Below are 20,746 nucleotides of genomic sequence, written 5' to 3'. Positions count from 1 at the left end.
TCAAGATAGGCTGAGAAATTCCTTCTGATCTGCAAACAGCGCTTTAGACTGAACAAGCCCTTCAACGTTAATATGGAGCTTGCTGAGAAAACGATGTTTTTCATTCAATCGACCGTAACATTTTTCCACATATGTTAGAGAGTTTGCTTAGTTCTGGTATTCCTGAACCATAAATACTATAAATCACAACTCAACTGTAGACTGCATTCAAAATGGGCCAATGAAATTATCGGGATTTTATATCCAACTTGAGGATTTTTAGCGTAATACTTGGGAAAACGATGCGGTCGATTTTATGAAAACACCGTTTCCTATAGAATTTCTCATATCAATTTTCGTGAGCCTATTTCAACCAAACCAGCTCAAATTCAAAGAACTGGTATGCGATATATGTAGTAACAAATCTTATAGGTATTTAACCGACGTGACGGTGTTGAAAAAAAAACGATTTCTAGAATTGGACCGTCCATCTGGGATTCTAAATGAAATTATCCAAGTAGTCGTTGCTCATCACCGTCCCACCCTGGTTGCATCAGTTGTGTTTGTGTCTAAATTCAAAACAATAATGGTCAATGTCACCAGTGTGGAACCAATTGCGAAAAAGGTTGAAGCTGTACAAGAAAAAGTAAGTCAACAATCCTACAACTTATATTTGAAACGTACATATAAAATAGAGGAAACAGCTCTCCCCCATCAAGAGTGTAAACAGCCACAGGTGCATCCACTCTGTAAACAACAGTCGCTGCATCTTCCGCAGGTACGACACAGGGGAGCATGTTTCCGCTGGCAGGCCGTACATTGCGGGAAACGTAACAGGTTCATGTTGTGCGCATCCCAGTTGTGCGGGTTGTAGATCGAGGCCATCCCTGTGTGGTATCTCGGACGGGCTCGGCCGCGTTCCATGGAATGGTCAAAGCGCGGTGGCGGCGGGAACATGAGGGGGCATCCCTGGAAAGAGAAATTAAATTTACATTAAAACTTCAATTAATATTTGGTAACAATTTCTTTGCATGAAGTTGATGAAATATGGAAGATATAAAATATAAAATACATACACTTTTATTTAAACTCTAGAACCTTTAAGTATGTATTTTAAAATATACTGTAAAGTAGTTAAAAAATGATAAAGTAATCGTGCAATAAACTGTTTAATGATTCAATTACTTCAGCAGTATATAATAAAAGTTTAAGAGTTTATAAGCGCAACGGTTTCCTAAAAAGTTTTAGGTGAAACTAAATTAAATAATGACCAAAACCGTTCAACAGTGTTACTGTCTTCTAGTAACTACTCACCGGCTCCCGGTACTCGTCCTCAATATGAGGCATTATTGGTGCCCGATTCAGTACGATAGTGTCGGGGTGACCCACGGCAGCCCTCTGTTTTCGTTCTAGTGGGCGGCTGCTAATACTCGAACTAGCCGGTGACAAATCTAGGAGAAAAAAAGTTAAATTAGCAGACTACGGTTAGGATAGCTACGATACGGTGACTACGGTTAGGTTAGCTCAGATCAATCTTCAGCCCAAAAGAACAGCAACGATCAATCTTTGTAGACTTTTGCAAAATAGTACAGCCCAAGTAGCGTTAGTACAAGAACCTTACTTTCGTAAGAAGAATTTCTATCTAGGAAACCTTGTGAACCCGGTGTTTGCTACTTTCAGTAAACATGAAATGACAAACTGGGGCGTGTCATGCCTCGAGCATGTGTGCTTGTCAACAACGCAATCGTTGCTACACTCATCTCTTAATTAACAACTATTAATGTATGTGCTATCACAATCGATGTATCTGTTGGAAACCTCAACAAGAAATACGTTCATTGTTCGGTTTATTTACCACATGATGAACCATCCCCTACGGATGCTTTCAAGCAAGTCATTGCATACTGCACTTCAAAAGACATTCCGCTAATTGTTGGTAGTGATGCTAATGCTCACCATATAATCTGGGGCAGCTCAAACATCAACTTGAGAGGCTCAAATTTAATGGAATACTTAAGTAGTACAGATCTTGGATTACTTAACATAGGCAACCGCCCAACCTTCATGGTATCTGCTCGAGAGGAAGTATTAGACATAACGCTTTGCTCTAGCAGAAATCATCACGAGCTGACCAATTGGCATGTTTCAGATGAAGAATCTTTATCTGACCATCGCTACATCTTGTTTGAACATGTGAATGTTACTTCTCAAACTTTGCGTTTCAGGAAACCCCGGTCAACCAATTGGGGGGATCTCTTTACCGATTTGGTTGCAGCCAAATTTCATGGATACTCACCATCCATTCTCACTCCAAGTGATTAAGATGATGCCGTTGATACTACAGTTTTGAAGAAGCTTGGCATCAAAGAGCAAGTGCCTTCATCATGGAAGCTTTTGAAGAAGCATGCCCTCTACGGTCTGTAAAGATCACAAGAGGAACCCCTTGGTGGAACTCTGATCTGACGAAACTCAGGAAACAATGTAGAAAGAGTTGGAACAGTCGACGTTCGGCTGGTTCGGAGGATTTCAGGTCGGCTCTCAAGGCCTACAGGAAAGCTCTTCGGTCTGCTGAACGGTCCGGCTGGAAAAACCTTTGTACAAATGTTTCCAGTTTGAGTGAAGTCAGTCGGTTAAATAAAATCCTTGCGAAATCTAAGGATTTTCAAGCGAACGAACTTCGTTTTCCAAATGGTGATTTCACTTCCTGTTTTGGAATGTTTATTCAGTACACACTTCCCCGGATGTATGGATATTACATCTTCAGATGAACCCGATGTCTTTTTTTGTAGTTATGATTCTTTAGCTTCGGCTCGGAGTATCATAACTTTAGAATCGATTGAATGGGCACTTGATAGCTTTGCTCCTTTCAAATCTCATGGGGCAGATGGGATTTACCCTATTTTGCTTCAGAAGGGATTTGATCATTTCAAACATATTTTGAAACAACTACTTTTTTGCAGTTTTGCTACAGGGTATATTCCCAAATCCTGGCGGGATATTACTGTTGAGGTTATTCCGAAAGTCACGATCCACTTCCACGTCGTATGAAGAAGCAAAGCGCTTCAGGCCTTTGACCTATTTTCGTCTGAAATGCTTAGAACGCATTGTCGATCATCACATCCGTGCCTCTTCATGTGAACCAAAATGCTTACCAATCTAGAAAGTCCACTGTGACTCTTTTACACAAAGTTGTTTACGATATCGAGAAAGCATTCGCTCAAAAGCAATCTTGCTTGGGTGTTTTCTTAGATATCGAGGGTGCCTTTGACAACGTGCCTTTCGATGCCATATTGGAAGCCGCACGGGGTCATGGAATATATCCAATGATTTCCAATTAGATTCACCGAATGCTCAAAAACCGATATTTCTTCGCGACATTGCGTCAAGCGGTGATTAGGAAATTGATTGTTTGTGGATGCCCCCAAGGGGGAGTCTTATCACCACTTTTGTGGAATCTCGTGGCAAATACGCTATTGAAGCAACTCAATAATAGCGGTTTCCTACTTATGCTTTTGCCGATGACTACCTAACATCGTTAGTTGGTATGTGCATCAGCACCCTTTTCGACCTGATGCAAAGCGCTCTTCAGGTAGTTGAGGGGTGGTGTCGCCAATATGGCCTTTCGGTAAATCCGAGTAAACATCTATTGTTCTGTTCACGGAAAAGCGAAACCGTAATGGTGTTCGACCTTTACGTCTCTTTAATTCTGAAATCAATGTGACTGAACAGGTAAGGTACGTTGGAGTCATTCTTGATTTCAAGCTTTCCTGGACACCTCATTTTGAGATCAGAATCAAGAAAGCTTGTATGGCTTTCGGGCAATGCCGGCGAACCTTTGGTACAACTTGGGGTCTGAAACCCAAGTTTATCCAATGAATTTACACTGTTCTTCGTCCAATATTGGCCTATGGATGTCTTGTGTGGTGGCAAAAGGGCCATCTCCAAAGGATGTGCTTAATGGCGATGTCTGGAGCGTTCTCTTCAACTCCTACGGTAGCGCTCGAAGTTCTCTTTGACATTGCCCCACTACACATTCATCTCAAACAAGAAGCACTTTTTTGCACTTACCGCCTATGGGTACTTGGTTTACTAGAGGAAACTCCTGTGAACTGTAGTTCAACACACACCTCGTTGTTCCCACTTTTGGTGAATTGTCCTTGCTCCAAGTGATCTTACAATTGCTTGTAATTTTCCATACATGTAGGACATTTTCCACGAAATTCTCTTCCCGAGAAGAGTGGACATCTGGTAATCTGGATAGAAGTATTTCAGACGGCATCGTATGTTACACTGATGGCTCCCTTCTAGAAGGTCGAGCAGGTGCTGCTGTTTATTCTCATGAGCTAAGGCTGCATCAGTCTTATTCACTTGGTAGACACTGCACCGTTTTTCAGGCCGAAATCTTTGCTCGTATGTGCGGAGTGCAATCAGCACTTAAGCAGCACGTAATGGGCAAGGTAATATACTTCTGTTAAGATAGCCAGGCAGCTATTAAGCTACTTTGAAAATTTTGGCTGGAAGTAAGCTTTCCACAGAAAAATAAATCAAAGGGTAAGGTTTTTGGAAAATTGAAATTATATGAAACCTAACATAGATCCGCGTTGCACTATATATACTATTTAAACGTCCTTTGAATATCCTTAAACATCTTCGAAGATATCATTTCAATCCAACAAGTTGTTTTCGAGTTATAACACAGCGCAACATTTGAACATTCTATAAATAAAGGTACAGCTCAAGACTGTGAAGTGCTGAAGCAAATATGAGCCGGTATTTGGATTCAGCAGCCCAAAATGTGTCAGAGACACATAAGTTTGCTCTTGAGACAGACTAATAGTTATTTTCTCTTTTGCTGTGTAATTTATTGGAGAAAAGAAAATGTTTCTTTTTCACACGTTTTTCAAAAGTTTTTTTTTTCAAAAGTTGGAGGAAGCGTATAGTATTCTTTTTCTTCTTTATGGCTCTACGTCCGCACTCGGACTTGGCCTGCCTCGCTTCAACTTAGTGTTCTTTGAGCACTTCCACAGTTATTAATTGAAGGGCTTTCTTTGCCTGCCATTGCATGAATTTGTATATTGTGAGGCAAGTAAAATTTTCCCGATCGGAACGGGAATCGAACCCGCCGTCTCCGGATAAGCGATCAATAGCCTTAACCACTAGGCTAACTGGGGAAGAGTATTGCATGTTACAAATATGTAACATGAAAAACACTTTCAGATAGCATATAAAAATTTGCCCATTTTTTATTTGAATTGAAACAGGTCGCGTCTAAGCTTTTCGAGCGTTGGCCTGAAAATGTTTGTTATCTGAAACAGAACTCAAAATATGAACTTAAGTCGTAGGGGGATTAGGGGCATAATGGGCACCCTAAGCAAATGAGTATGTTAAGCCTGTATAACAGACAAAAACTTAACATATTATCAGTTGGCTTACAACTTCAACTTGTTTCCTACGTATTTCAATCATTTACAGCAGGTAGAATGTCATTATTGCAAAGAAATAATGAATTGTAAACCGTGTGTTTTTTGGGGCTGGCAGGAAAGGTACGGGGCGAAATGGACACCCATCGGGGCATAATGGACACCCAGCCATATTTTATGCTGTATCTTTGATAATATCGACCAGTTAAGTAATTTGCCTACGGAGATCAATACCACAGATATAATACTCCATCTTGGACGAGTTTACATAACATCAACGTTAAATAAATAAACTTTAGGCTAAAATAATCGGATTGATTTTTTCCACACTCTCTAAAACGCCTAACAGTATGCAACGCGCATACATCCATTCATAATTGCCAGTGTTCATTTCGCCTCGAATCGACTACAACATTGAAATTGCTATTTTGAGTAAGTTCTGATAAAAAATATAATACTTCAACCATTGCTAAATCTGCGTATACATGTAGATATGCTAACATTTTATTTGTTTTATGGTGGACACACTCAAACACGTGTAGTACCTTATTTGCTGCTGCTTCGAAATTATAAGAAATTCACCATATGAAAAACATATTTCAATTTCAATGATATTTTCATTATTTTTAAGGAATATTAATGATACTTTTGAGAAATAGAACAATGACTTGTTCCTTTACACTTATGCATTAAAAGTTTTACATAAAAGTCAACGGTTTCGACAAAAACAGGGGTGTCCATTTCGCCCCGGGTGTCCATTATGCCCCTAATCCCCCTACAACCGTTTTATCACCTAAAGAAATGCATAATATAGATTTCTCAATACAAATTTTAAAGACTCACCATCCTTTCCAGCGAATGTTTCTTCCAGTTCAGCTTTCTTCGAGTTGAACATGTCCTCGTCCACAACTATGTAGCTGTCTGGTTCGTATCCCAGCGGAGTCTGCCGTTCGGTGGCTGGTGAAGTTCTCCGACTGCTCCACTGATTTTCCTTAGACCGAGCTTTGATGTCATTCACTGTTTTGGACTCGAGATATCTCTCTTCCGGTTGTAGTTCCTCTTCCTGCTCCTGCTTCTCAACATTTACTTCAGCTGGAGCATCTTCCACATAGTAATCACCCTCCGTGGTCGGAACTGGAGTGGTATGAGACCGATTCGTAGCTTGTTCAAAAACTTCAGTACTCTTGGCGTCTACAACCACTTCTTCAGAGTAAACTACATCGTCGTACATCTGAACGGGATTGATGTTGTGTCTCTCATGGAGGACTACAATTTCTTCTTCCTCTTCGTTCTCGATCGGTAGCTCCGATTCAGCCTGGATGGTTTCAACCTGACTGCTTGCATCCAAAGCTTCTTCGTCGGTTGCTACTCCCGCCTTCCTAATTGCGTTAATCAACGTACTGCTCTCGGAGTTTTTCACACTATCCGAAAGCGAATCCTCAAACTGTAAGGTCTTTCGTTCCTCCTCAGGATTGAGACCCATCCTCTCGTCTTCTTCTTCATACGACCCACCAGTAATCACTTTCAGTTCCATCTCATCCACCTGAACCCCTCCGTCGCCATCGTTTCCATTAATCGTCACTTCACTTCGAACGTGCCTCGAGTTGGCGTTAATCACAACAATCGACACTAGGACAACCGTAATCAGGAGAACCGTTGCTACGATGGCCCGCATGATGATCATTACAGACCACTGGAGCTACCTCAGTCAACAGAAAACTGCCCTCTTCCACTTCACTTGCAAACCTGGTGCTATAGAGTCAAACGGCACGCCACAAAAGTGCTGATTTTATACAATGCTTCCCCGGGTACGTGATAATGACCGCGGGATGAAAGCAAAGAAATGCCATGTTTTGGCGTTGCCCTCCACTGTTATGCTTTGGGTAAACTTGGATAGAGCACGACGGCTGGGGCTGGTGATGTTTATGAGTCAAGCAGTAGCTAATCACCTTGAACGTTGGGTGGTGATTGAGACCTGTTGTTAGAGGTTCTAAAACAACACTTTTTTGTGAATGTATCGTCACAAATGAATAGGATTTTACACTAGCATGTTATGAAGTGAATACATAGAGAGGCACACTACCTACCAAGAGTATGAAATCGCATACTTTAGCAATAATGACATTACGTGAAACACCAACGGATCTGAACTATTTGGAGGGATGTAATGTTTTGCAAAAAGTTTCTTTCTGTTTTGGATTTCAAAAGAGATTCTTAAGAGAATGATTACTTTGGCACAGTTGCAATTTTTTGCATTTAAATATTGAATATACTTAATGTCCGGAATTTTCCATTACGAAAGACTGATGGATCAAACGACCTCAAAGGCATTTTCCGGATGGGTATATTATTTTTAATGCATCAGGGCATGTTGGACAAGAACCATGGTGCAAACGTTTGGAAGTGATACCATCATCTACCAAAGCTGCAGCCACATACGCGATCTGGGAACAGCTTCCATTGTGATGGGTGATATGCACAGGTGCTTGTTCAGTTAGATTCCGATTGATAAAAGAAGGGCCGAGTTGAGTTTTCAACTCATTAATGATGATAAAGATGCGTTCAACGCGCAGCTCAAACGCGAGCAAAATCTCTGCCCAAGCATCGACGTTGAGATCAGGTGCCCTAAGCGCTCTGGATTCTTCCATGATTATTCCAGGAAATCAGTAATTTATTGAGGGATTCCTCTAAGAATTCTACCAGGAATTCCCCAAGGAATTTATCCAGGAATTTTTCAAGGGGTTTCATCAAGGATTTTTCCTGAGACTTTTACAGGAATTCCTCCAAAGATTTTTCCAGGAATTACTTCAGAAATTCCTCCAAGAATTCCACCAGAAATTCTCTAAGGCATTCTTCTTCACGGAGTTCCACCTGAGATTGCTTCAGGAATTCTACCTGGAGCTAATCCAGGAATTCATGCAGGCATTCCTCCAGGATTTCATCCCCGAGTTTTTGTCCATGATCTCCTTGAGGAATTCCTTCAGAAATTACCCCAATTTTTTTTTATGGATTCCTCAAGGAATTTCACCAGCAATTATACTAGTAATGCCTTCATAAATTCTGTCAACAGTTCATCCAGGAATTTCCCCAGGAAATACTTCAGGGATTTCTTGAGAAATTCTTCCAGGATTTTCTCTAGGCATACCTTTCTGATTTAGTCCAGAGATTCCTCCTGGAATTCTTCCGGATTTTCCTCCAAGAATTTGTTGTAGAGGCTCCACCAGGAATTCCTTCAGGGATTTTTTCCAGGGATTTCTCCACGAATTTCTCCAAGGATTCCTTTGGAAATTTCTTCAGGAATTCTTTCAGAAATTCCTTCAGAAATTCCTCCAGGAATTTCTCAAGGGATTTTTTTCAGAAATTTCTTCCAGAGTTCCTCTAGAGACTCCTCCGGAAATTCATCCAGTAATTGCTTCAAGAACTCCTCTAGAGATTTCTCTAGAAATTCCTTCAGGGATTACTCTACCAATTCCCACAGGAATATCTCCAGGAATTCTTCCAGGCATTACTCCAAGATTTTATCCAGGAATTTCTCCAGGAACTCATCCTTGAAATTCTCCAGGAATTGATCCAGAAATTGCTCCTTGACATCCTACAAAACTCATGTCAGCAATTTCGCCAAGTATTTCTCCAAGAAATCCTCTAGGAATTTCATCTGAAGTTCTTCCAGGAGATTTTCCAGGAATACCTTCAGGAATTTTTCAGGGAATTCTTCAGGAATTTCTCCAGGAATTTCTCCATAGATTCCTTCAGAAATTGCTTCAGGGATTCCTGCAGGGATTTCTCCACGAATTTCCCAGGAATTTCTCCAGGAAATCCTTCGAAGATTTCTCCAGGAATTCCTCCAGGAATTCATCCAAGGATTCTTCCAGGAAATCCTCCTGGAACTTCTCAAAGAAATTTTTCAAAAATATCTCCAGAAATTCATCCCAGAATTACTCTGGAGAAATCTCCAGGAATTGCTCCGGAATTCTTCCAGAGATTGCTCCAAGAATTCATCCAGTTCCTCCAGGTATTCCTCCAGGATTCTCTCTCGAGATTTTTCCAGGAATTTCTCCAGGAATAACTCTAGGAATTCCTCCAGGAAATTCTCCAAGAATTCCTCTAATGATTCCTTCAGAAATTTCTTCAAGATTGCCTCTGGGAATTTTTCAAGCGATTTCACAGAAATTTCTCTTTAGATTTCTTCCAGAACTCCTCCAGGCATTTCTCTTGAAATTTATCTAGGAATTATCCATGAATTGCTCCAGGATTTTCTCCGGGGATTGTTCCAAAAATTTCTGAAGTGATTTCTTCAGATATTCCGCTCAGTTTCTGTTCAAAAATTCATTCATGAGTTCCTTAAGAAATTTCAGAAATCCTGCAATCATCTTTTCCAGGGATGTACCCAAGAATTTCTTCAGGATTACCACATGTTTTTTTTTTATTACTTCAAGAATTTCTGAAGGAATCCCTCCAGTGAATAGTATTTGAAGATAATTTAAAAAGGATGTATACAGAAACCAGGAAATTATCCAAGGATTCCTTCAGCAAACCTTCCAGCAGTTTTTTCAGAAATTTATTCAGGGATATTATTAGGAATTTTTATGATAAATGTGACAAGTCCTCCAGGAATTCTTCCAAGCAACACACATGCCACAATAGAGTTATGGTAGCGTAGGTTTTGGTTTCGTAGAAGTCACTGAGCCACTGTGACTTGCTTTAAACATATAAGTACTTACATGCTATAAATGCTTTCAGACGTTTCTCCAGGGACGACTCTTTCGAAATTCTCACAGAGATTCCTCCCGCAATTTCTCTAGGAAAAGCACCAGGAATTCTTCTAGTATTTTTTTCTTAAATTCCTCCAAACATTTCTTTTTGAAAAAAATCCAGATTTTTTCCAAAAATTCCATTATTTGAGTTTTCCAGAGGTACCTGCAGGAAAATCTTCAAGAATTTCTCCAAACATTCGCTTCAGTCATAACTCGAGGGTTTCCTCCAGTGATAGTTTCATGGCTTTTATGAGAATACCTTCAAAGATTCTTCCAAGGATTTTTTTTTTAAATACGTCAAAAGACATTTCTATAGGGTTATGCTCTGAGATGAATATATACAGTATATGAGTGTATAAAATCTTAAGGGAGATTCTGGCAAGGATGTTCTCTGAACAATTCAACTGAAGGATCTTAGAGAAATAGAGATCTGGGGCATTCCAAGATTGGTAATAAGTAGAGAAAAACTGGATGCTTAATTACTGAAAGAACATCAGTTAGTCATGGAAGACATTGTATAGACATTTCCAAAAAATCTTGGACGGATTTCCATTATGTTATGCCGAAAAAAAAACATGTTGAAGGAAATCATGAAGAAAATTCGGGATTAGTCCTCAAAAGAGTTCCTATCTTTCAAAGAGTTAAGCTATAATTTCTTAAGACTGTTTTGTAGATATTAACAAAAAATATTCTGAGCTCCATAAGAAATAATGCACGAGTAAATGAATCTTCCATAAATTGTCCACCGCTACCAGCACCAAGTTGCGTTGGTTTGTGTAGAACAGGCGAGCTTTTTTCAACGTAAAGTACAAAATACAACAGCGGTTTAAATAATCCTTTAAGAATATAGTTTTAATAGCTAGTAGGTACAAATTTGCTAAAAGTGCCTAAAAAACCACCCCCCCCCCCCCACCTAACTGGAAAAACAAGCCGGAGTCTTTGTTTGTGCTTTTAGCACCCTGTGGACATTCCAAGTAACACGCATTTCTTATAAGGATTACGGCAGCGCACGTTTTGGTTATATTAAAGTAAATTTGACGTTATTAAAACATAGTGTTAGAAAAACGTCAAAATAACTTCTATGCAACCAAATTTGCGTTGCTTTCACTGTTATAAGACATGTGTATTGCTTGGGAAACATGATTACGGGTTTTCACGGGTGGTTGGGGAATACTTGTGAGTAAAAGCAAATCAAGCCGAGTCACAGTGGTCCAAATTTAAAAATATCTGGCAAAATGGCCTAATCATAGCAGTCCATTACTTTTATTCTAAATGAATGTATTGGAGCATGATTCAGCTCTTAATTTCATTTCAATAATATTTTCATTATTTGTCGATTCGAACAAAATGGATGTTTTCCATGCAATTTTGCTATACACATATCATTATGGCGCTATTGTTTTGGCAGCTGTTGGCAGTTGCATTTTTCCGTAATCAAACCTGCAAACATAAAGGAGAATTTGAACGGAATATCCCCGCGGAATATGGAGCGATATCTTGCTCCATTTCAGATGTCTGATGTACGTGCCTCTGGAGCCGACCTACTGATACTGATGTACCCTAGACCTTACGAATACAATTTTGAAAGCAATTGAATTGTCTATATTAACAGACTTTTATGGTGGTTGAGCTCGTTAGTCTACTTCACCTGAAATTCAGTAATATTTCCATCAGCACATATTCAGTGCTGTAACAAGATACGAAATCAATATTTCCGAACTCTTTAAATGCCAATCAGTGCTTTTGGTATTGTGGATGAATGATCGATTCATTCTGTTTTGCCAGGTTTTCTAAAAATTGGACCTCTGTGCGAATCAAGTAGAGACACTGAAGGCTGCAGTTGAGGTCAAAATTCTTAAAAATCTTAGTGGAATTAGAAGGAACTGTACTTATCCCGATTATCTATGGAATTGATTGCTCGTCCTTTTCTGCATGCTGCATGCTGTAATTTCGTTTTCTTACTTTTTCAGAAAATCAATTTTGGAAACGCTTGGGCATAAGGCCATCAAAGAAAAACAAGCCCGTGCACTTTTGCAATGTGTTAGCTACCTGACAGACAGTAAAATATAAATGTTACTGTTAAACAACAAAAAACGTTTTTATCAAAGTTTCCCCAACTATTCACAGATATCTCCTTCTTCGGCCTGTTCCTATCCACCGGCAGCCTGGAACATCTCGACCGGATCTACAACAAAATCGAATCCGGCCATGTGCAAATGTACGACTACCTCGAGCAGCAATCCGCTCCACGGGAATGTGCCATGGCCATGCACCGGTTCATCCGAACGCACAAGATATCCATCCTACCGGAGAGAGCACTTAATTTGTTGTGTGGTAGGTATGCAGCATGCACTGCGCCCGTACAATCTAGAGTGGGTAGCTAAGTTATTGCGCCCATTAATAGGAAACTGTAGACACACTCAATTTTCAGTTTTTCTGTGACATAGTGGGATAATATTGAGTTCTCGAATTGTGCTCATTAAAAACGTTAGTGTTGGTTCTCTTTGCAATTAAGATTATTTTGGTCAATCAAGTACGATGTAAGACAATTAGTAGTAGGTACAGTAGTTTTTGTTATGCAAATGGTTCCTTTGTAGATCAAAATTAAAGTATTTTTGATTGCAATATGGTGCATACCGTACTGTCCCTGGGCTTGGATTATATCTTCCAGGAAGCTTTGATTTCAGGCATGTGGTCGATGTGCTTTGCAGTAATGATTGGAATAGCTGAATTTATAATCAATGGCAAACAATTCTGTAAAATCTGATCTTCAAGTCATCTGATATAGTTACACTGATCATGATGCTGCATAGTAGGGTATGTGTGCCATCAGTAATCTCACGCTCCCATACTCATCCTATCCGAAAACAAGCGAATACGGCACCGATTGATTCCGTTCTTTTTGTTTTCATGGGTGCTCACTTCTAATAAAAAATACAAAAATAAGAAACAAAACAAACAACGCTTCAATCCTTTGATTTTCGTAGGATGAAAGTGGGAGCCACATGCTTAATAAGGGAACCAATATCCTATATCGAATATTTGTCGAAGTCATTTATGTGCCGGGAAAATATAATTCCAAGTTGGTGAGAATATTACAAACTGAGGGAGGATAATAGGCCCAGTCAGACCCCTGAATGGGCAATGTGGGTTAGTGTATGGGAATGCCATTGAAGGTTTGTATTATTCTTCGAGGCTTTCGAAATCCAACAGGGCGCGTCCCCGGGTTGCGGATTGGGGGAAAAGGAAGATATTTCGCATTTGTACTGTAATCAGCCAATGTGATATTATCTTCTATGGTGTTGTAGTGCGAATGAATGATCTCATTCTATGGGAATTCGAACCTTGTAATGTATTGTTTATTAACTTTAATATTCTATGCTAGACAAGGTTTTGAAGACAAACATGAGATGAGAGAATTGCCTAATAGGAAAGTCACATCAGCAAAGATTTTACATATGCAAATGCTATCCATGGGGTCATGTCTAGCATTTAATATGTATGGCAATGAATGATTCTTACCTAGAAGGGGTACTACAAGACCACGCGGACAATTCGATTAAAGGCTTAATTGAATCGTTTGTTTGAGAAACCGCATAAGTGACATTTTTATCAAAAATGACTTTTTGACGGTTTTCATATCTTTGAGGGTAAATACACTTTCCCTGAAAATTTCAGAAAAAGTTAGTTCCACAAACCCTTTCAAATTAAGGTTCAAAATATTTGTTTGTTTGAGAAACCACCTAAGTGCATGTTTCCGATTATCACCACGCGCGGCGCTTCAATAGCTTTGAATTTTTCATTGCTTGTTTACATTCGGTGGCAGGGCCCATATAGCCGAGGCGGTAAACGCACGGGTATTCAGCATGACCATGCTGAGGGTGACGGGTTCGATTCCCGGTCGGTCCAGGATCTTTTCGTAAAGGAAATTTCCTTGACTCCCTTGGGCATAGAGTATCTTCGTACCTGCCACACGATATACACATGCAAAATGGTCATTGGCAGAGGAAGCTCTCAGTTAATAACTGTGGAAGTGCTCATAGAACACTAAGCTGAGAAGCAGGCTGTGTCCCAGTGAGGACGTTACGCCAAGAAGAGAGAGAGAGAGAGAGAGACAGAGGCAGCGCGCGTGTTGCTTCTTCAAATCTTGGTGGCCAAAGTACTACAAGAAAGCAGCGATATCATTGGAAACTAGTGGCAGAAGTACCCCAAAGGACCAGAAGGTTCACTTCAAGGTGTCGCAGTTCAACCATTTTTCTCACTCGGAAGAAAATAAGGACCTAGTGGTGGCGAAAGACTACATTCGTGGTGCTAAAAATAACACTTTCCGGCTATTGTCCAAGCCAGGACAACTAAAACTCCCAACAAATCCAGCATATCCAGCAGGAAAAGTACCGATAAATATAAAGAAAATTGATGACATCAAGAAGCTCAAATCGTACATTCCGGTTGATGATGATATTACTGAGTTTTATGACGAAATTTTGACGAATTGGCCTACATGCGAAACTGACGCTCAAGAAGAAAGTGGCCAGTGATGTACCCAAGCGGAGAAATCCAAGTTTTGTATTGTTCAATTAAATAAAGATGAAATGAACCAAAATTGAAACATTACTCATTATTCACTCAAAATTGTTGAAAATACATCAATTTTAGGGGAGATGGGAGGGGGGGGGTTTGGCCAAAGTCTCTGCTCCATACAAATTTCGAAATTTTCATATGGGTGTAAGTCAACGAGAGGGGATTATGGTGGGATGGGGGGTCTGAGATTCCTAAACTTTGGTATTCGTAGTTTATGGACAACCCCTTATATAACCATATGCAACGAGTCAATCATTGATACATTTCACTAATCAAATAACGCTAGGCGAGACGGTGTTACAAAAATCACCAACCCGATTCTACTATTCCAACGCTTTCGTAATTCAAACATACTCCCCTAAGTTTTTGTTAATTTCGTAATATAATGAAGGGGGGGGAGCTAAAGGGAGGAGGGGGCGAGCGCTAGGGATGCGATAGGTTCAATTTTGAAAAACGAGTTTTTTTAGTTCATTACATATTACAAAAGTTAATCTTTAATCCCCCATTTCCTCTTTTCCAACTTTGTTCATCAGCTCTTTGAAACCATAGGGGCTATCCATAAACCACGTACACCAAATTTTAGGAATCTCAGACCTCACCCTCCTCTCCCCGTAAACTTTCGCCTATATACAATTTTGAACATTTCTGTAGAGCAACTTGAACCAGACCCCCTTTAAGTCTACGTGGTTTATGGACAGCCACATAGTAAGGAAAGGTTCAATATAGAAATGTTCTTTACGATCCCTAATTACATATCGCGTCTAGTTCTTTATAGAGCGCTAATATTTCAATTTTATAACTTGAGTAATAAAATTTTTCTAAACTCAAGCATGACCACGTGGTATTTGGACGACCCCAAAAAGCAAATCTGCTTCATTACGATGTCTATTTATGTGTTTATGCGTATTTTGAAATAATGGGCACATGCATTTAATAAAATAAGATGATAAAGTGTCCAAAACGCATAATTATCGTAATTGATTTTTCGTTTGTTTGAGAAACAACCTAAGTGCATGATTTTCAAAGTACTGTACTGCCGTTCTAAGCATATCTGTACCATGTTCGAAAATGTGCAACTGAGAAAACTGCGATTACAGTTAATGACGTATTTTTCTAATTGACCAACAACTGCAATACCATAGCGGCACATGCAGCCGTATTTCTATTGAAATGGATTATATCTGAAGTGGAATCAGTCAAATTGCCTTTTTTAACGCAAAAACAACATTTCATTTTTGAATAAATACTTTCCAGTGGGACAGTTACGCTGTGAAACACAACGCAAATTTGAAATTTCTACGCATACTTTTCGCAGTTTTTGACTGTATTTCTTTTAGTGGGACAGGTATGCTTAGAAATGCAACAATGGGACAATATAGCGTGGTATTTATTTTCGAAATTTTAGAACAAACCAAGGACTTTTACAAGTTTACACAAAAATACACATTCAATTATACTGATAGGAGGAAAAAAGTGAAAAATGCTGAAAATCAACATATGCTTGGAACAGCAGTGTAGTTATTGTTTAAAGCATTATTATGATCGAATGATGGACTCAGATACCTTGTTTTGTGCATTTCTAAAGATCCTCATACTAAAATCGCAATGCTCCAGGTCAAAATTTCGAGGAAATCAGTTTTTTGTTGTTTTCCAACAATTGTGTCGAATGCACTTATGCGGTTTCTCAAACAAACGATTCAATTGGGAATAATATATTTTCCAGAACTTAAGGGACATTTTTTCCGGGGTGACTGGCGAGTCGGAGAGGGTAGAAGTGTCCGTTTGTTATAATTGACAAAATAAACAATCGGGCGCTTTTTCTTTCTGTGACTTGCTTGGCATTTTGTGGATTATTGTTTTTTTTTTTGGTTTTGGAAGGTATGCGATTCACTATTGAGCCTTGAAATTATTTTGCATATGAGTAGCATTGATATTGTCAAGTCTGTATCAACACCCTAATCCCACACCAAAACACCCTTTTCCTATCCCATGGCGTTTATGTGGTCAGCAAAGACTATTCAGCCATTACCCCTCCTTATCATCGGCTTTGGACTGACTTGCGCTCTCATTGCTCCACCGAATGCTGCAAAATGAAAATGAAAATAGAAAAAAAGTGCATACCATACTGTCAGTGTCGCAAAAACATTTCCTCAACTCAGAAGTGCTATTTAATCATTCCCCTATCCTCTCCCTACAGCGCGAAACTTTGGAATTCCTCAACGCTTGGTAGCCCTGGATGCACTCAATCTCCTCCAGCATGAATCGTCCGGCATGAGGTGGCAGTTTGCCCGAGCGTACCTTCTGATGATGCAGCAACTAACTCTGCGGGGATATCTCACTCCGCACGAGATCCGAATCGTTATCAGCCCATACCTGGCGGTCCCAGCAATGTTTCCCGGTCGGAGCTCACTGCATAACGTTGCATCCAAATCGGCAGCCCTGCTGGAGATGTTCCTCAATGCACATCTGCTGGACGATCCCCAGACCCTTTCCGCGGAGCTGGCCAAGGAAACCGTCAAATTCAGACTGCGGTGGCGAAGGATGAATCCGCCGTGATTTGCATGCGATGACAAATGATTCAAGCGGGTGGGAGAATGTTATCTAATTGTGCTATCTATGATATGAAGTGATGATAAAATCATTCCCGTGCACATTCGTGAGTGACATTCTTCTGCCTTGACACATTTGAAAATGAGTCACACGATAAGACGTATGTATACCACCAATCTGCTTTGAAGGTGTCTTAACACGATGATGGGAAACACCTTCACCTTCTCCAGTCCAATGAACGGTTTATTGAAGTTCGCAAACAATATATGGATCGGTCCAAGCTGATAAGCGCGCATTGTTGAGTAAACCCACTTTCAATGGTGTTTTAAGTAGGTAACTATCTCCATACTTAACGGAATCCACTCATTTCGAAGGCAGTTGTTCGATCGGTTGTAGTTCAGAGGAAAGTATTTTTTCCGCATCGGCGCGTCGTAAATCATGGTGTTCAAATTGTGCTGTGGAGGCAAGAGTTACGATATGGAGAGTGTCTCGGCAGGAACTACGCAAAAAACGGTAAGGAATTGTGATTATCCTTAAGAATATGCAATAGTAATGAACTGTCTTCACTACCAGACTTCTACAAGCAGCGCAACAGTGATATCACAGCCGGGTTTTAAAGCGAAGAATCCAGATGACGCTACCGTTGGATCTTCTGGAAGGGATAACCAAGAAAGCTGAATTCGTTTTTAGTGGTCACCTAGCAATAATTGAATAGCTTTAAGATATCTAATTAATTATTTAACAGTATTACTTTCGCATATATTATAAAGAGATGCAGTAAGATAGTTAAGTGAAGTGCACTGTTGAATCTTTATACTTTTGAAATAAATAAAGCAACTTTGTACATTACTTGGATTTTAATTGGTAAGGTAAAGGCTGGATATTCTGCTCAATTCAGATCCCATTGGGTTCACTAGCCTCTTCCCAGCAAGTCATATCCCTACCACCTCGAAGTACCGGCCAGAAACTGCGAACAACTTTAGGGAAGGTCGGGTACACAACTCTGGTAAGAACACGTGGAGAGACAGTACGGGGGTGGTGTTTGGCCCTGTGGGCCAGCCGAAAAAAAAGTATTTGGGAGTATATTTTTTACGTGTTTTTTTTTAATTTTCGTTTTAATCAAGTAGTTTATTTAATTTTTAAGTTCAAGATCAGCAGATTTCCCCTGGGCTTGGATTATATCTTCCAGGAACCTTTGATTTCAGGCATGTTAGCCGATGTGCTTTGCAGTAATGATTGGAATAGCTGAATGTGTAATCAATGGCAAACAATAAAAATCAGATCTTCAAGTCATCTGATATAGTTATAATGATCATGATGCTGCATAGTATATCGAACATTTGTCGAAGTCATTTATGTGACAGGAAAATATAATTCCAAGTTGGTGAGAATATTACAAACTGGGGGAGGGTAATAGGCCCAGTCAGACCCCTGAATGGGCAATGTGGGTTAGTGTATGGGAATGCCATTGAAGGTTTGTATTATTCTTCGAGGCTTTCGAAATCCAACAGGGCGCGTCCCCGGGTTGCGGATTGGGGGAAAAGGGAGATTTTTCGCATTTGTACTGTAATCAGCCAATGTGATATTATCTCCTATGGTGTTGTAGTGCGAATGAATGATCTCATTTTATGGGAATTCGAACCTTGTAATGTATTATTTATTACTTCATTTTTCTAAGCTTGACAAGGTTTTGAAGACAAACATGAGATGAGAGAATTGCCTAATAGGAAAGTCACATCAGCAAATCTTTTACATATGCAAATGCTATCCATGGGGTCATGTCTAGCATTTAATATGTATGGCAATGACTGGTTCTTACCTAGAAGGAGTACTACAAGACCACGCGGACAATTCGATTACAGACTTAATTGGGGATAATATATTTTTTGCAATTTCTCATCGTAATAGGCTGTTTTACCTCACGCAAATCTGACAGGAAAAGGCCTAATTTCCCGCACCAAATAAACAGTGCTGTAATGGTTCATTACAGCACTGATTTGCGTTGCGTAATGAACCATTACAGCACTGTTTTCAGTTTTGATCAACTTCTTGATGCTTTCTGGACGCAGTTTTGAAGAATAGTGACAACTACACAGTATTAATCAGATTTTCTTAAATAAGGCTATGAACATCAGTGTGCAGTTTGATGGAAAAGTTTTGTTAAAAACTAACCTCAAGCGGTAATTTATGAAATTGCAAAAAACGTTGTACGCAACTCGGTACAGAACTCGATTTTTGCAACACTCGTCGTAATTATCCTGGATAAATGTACGACTCGTGCCGTAAAAATCCTCATTCTGCACCTTGTTGCGTAAACTACTATTCCAGAACTGAAGGGTATTTCCGGGGTGACTGGCGAGTCGGAGAGGGTAGAAGTTTCCGTTTGTTATAATTGACAAAATAAGCAATCGGGCACTTTTTCTTTCTATGACTTGCTTGGCATTTTGTGGATTATTGTTTTTTTGGTTTTGGAAGGTATGCGATTCACTATTGAGCCTTAAAATTATTTTGCATCTGAATAGCATTGATATTGTCAAGTCTGTACCAACACCCTAATCCCACACCAAAATACCCTTTTCCTATCCCATGGCGTTTATGTGGTCAGCAAAGACTATTCAGCCATTAGGTACCCCTCCTTATCATCGGCTTTGGACTGACTTGCGCTCTCATTGCCCCCATTTCCGTTACATGCAGAAATACGCTAATTGCTGTAGAACAACACTCTGTTCATTTTACCGACAATTTCCCTACGACTGAATATTAGCAACAGCAGTAGACAGTAGGGTTGGAGGATTAGGATAGGGCGTAGAGTAGAAGGTTTGGGTAGAAGATAGTAAAGACAGTAAGGTAGATGGTAGAGTGTAGGATAGGGTGAGGGTAGGGTGAAGAAATTAAATGAAATGAGATGATATGAGTTGAGATTAGATTTTCTCGGGATACCTTCAGGAATTCTTTCTGGGATTATTTCAGGAATTCCTCTCATGACTCTTTCCGGGATGTCTGCCAGGATTACTCCAGATGTTCTTTACATCTATATACCTATATTGCTAAATCTTAGATGGATTTTTTAGGTACTGTAGTCAGCATTCCTTCAGGGATGCTTGCTGAAATTCTTTCAAAGGTTGCTTCCGGGATTTCATAAAGATTGCTGCTGGGATTCCTTTCGAAAAGGTATATAAAAGATTATAGATTTCTGCCGAGTTTTCTATAGGTATTCGTGCCGTAATTCCTGATGCGATTCCTTCTAAACAATTTTTTATCTATATTAACGAGATTTCTAGCCCTAGGCTAGTTCATTTTGGGACCCACACCCCCCTTCCGAAAGAAAAACTCACATTATGTGAGTTTGTCGAAAGTGGGATACGATCACAGGTCCACGGCGTGACAGTCACGTGCTTTACCCATCACTCCAGATCCGTTCCACGCCTTCGAAAGTTGTTTCAGATTTTCTCAGGGTTTTTT

The 20,746-nt window shown here is 39.8% G+C and overlaps 1 protein-coding gene and 1 non-coding gene across 2 annotated transcripts; one reads left to right on the top strand and one right to left on the bottom strand.

The window, feature by feature from the left end:
- Nucleotides 1-474: 474 nt before the first annotated feature.
- Nucleotides 475-18,004, top strand: LOC115258495 (uncharacterized). The gene is made up of 5 exons (XM_062847487.1): nt 475-625; nt 12,124-12,212; nt 12,281-12,487; nt 16,932-17,797; nt 17,858-18,004. Exons 1-4 carry the CDS (start codon nt 573-575, stop codon nt 17,288-17,290), a joined length of 708 nt encoding a protein of 235 aa, XP_062703471.1. The 5' UTR covers nt 475-572; the 3' UTR covers nt 17,291-17,797; nt 17,858-18,004.
- On the bottom strand, nt 627-7,373 carry LOC109414340 (uncharacterized). The gene is made up of 3 exons (XR_003893715.2): nt 6,243-7,373; nt 1,294-1,430; nt 627-948 (listed from the first exon to the last, which is right to left on the bottom strand). It is a non-coding gene; the product is annotated as an uncharacterized LOC109414340 (transcript).
- Nucleotides 18,005-20,746: the final 2,742 nt, after the last annotated feature.

The sequence above is a fragment of the Aedes albopictus genome, chromosome 2 (assembly GCF_035046485.1).
Source record: "Aedes albopictus strain Foshan chromosome 2, AalbF5, whole genome shotgun sequence".
NCBI lineage: Eukaryota > Metazoa > Arthropoda > Insecta > Diptera > Culicidae > Aedes > Aedes albopictus.
Note: the sequence above shows the minus strand (reverse complement) of the source record. Positions and strands in the feature narration are given on the sequence as shown.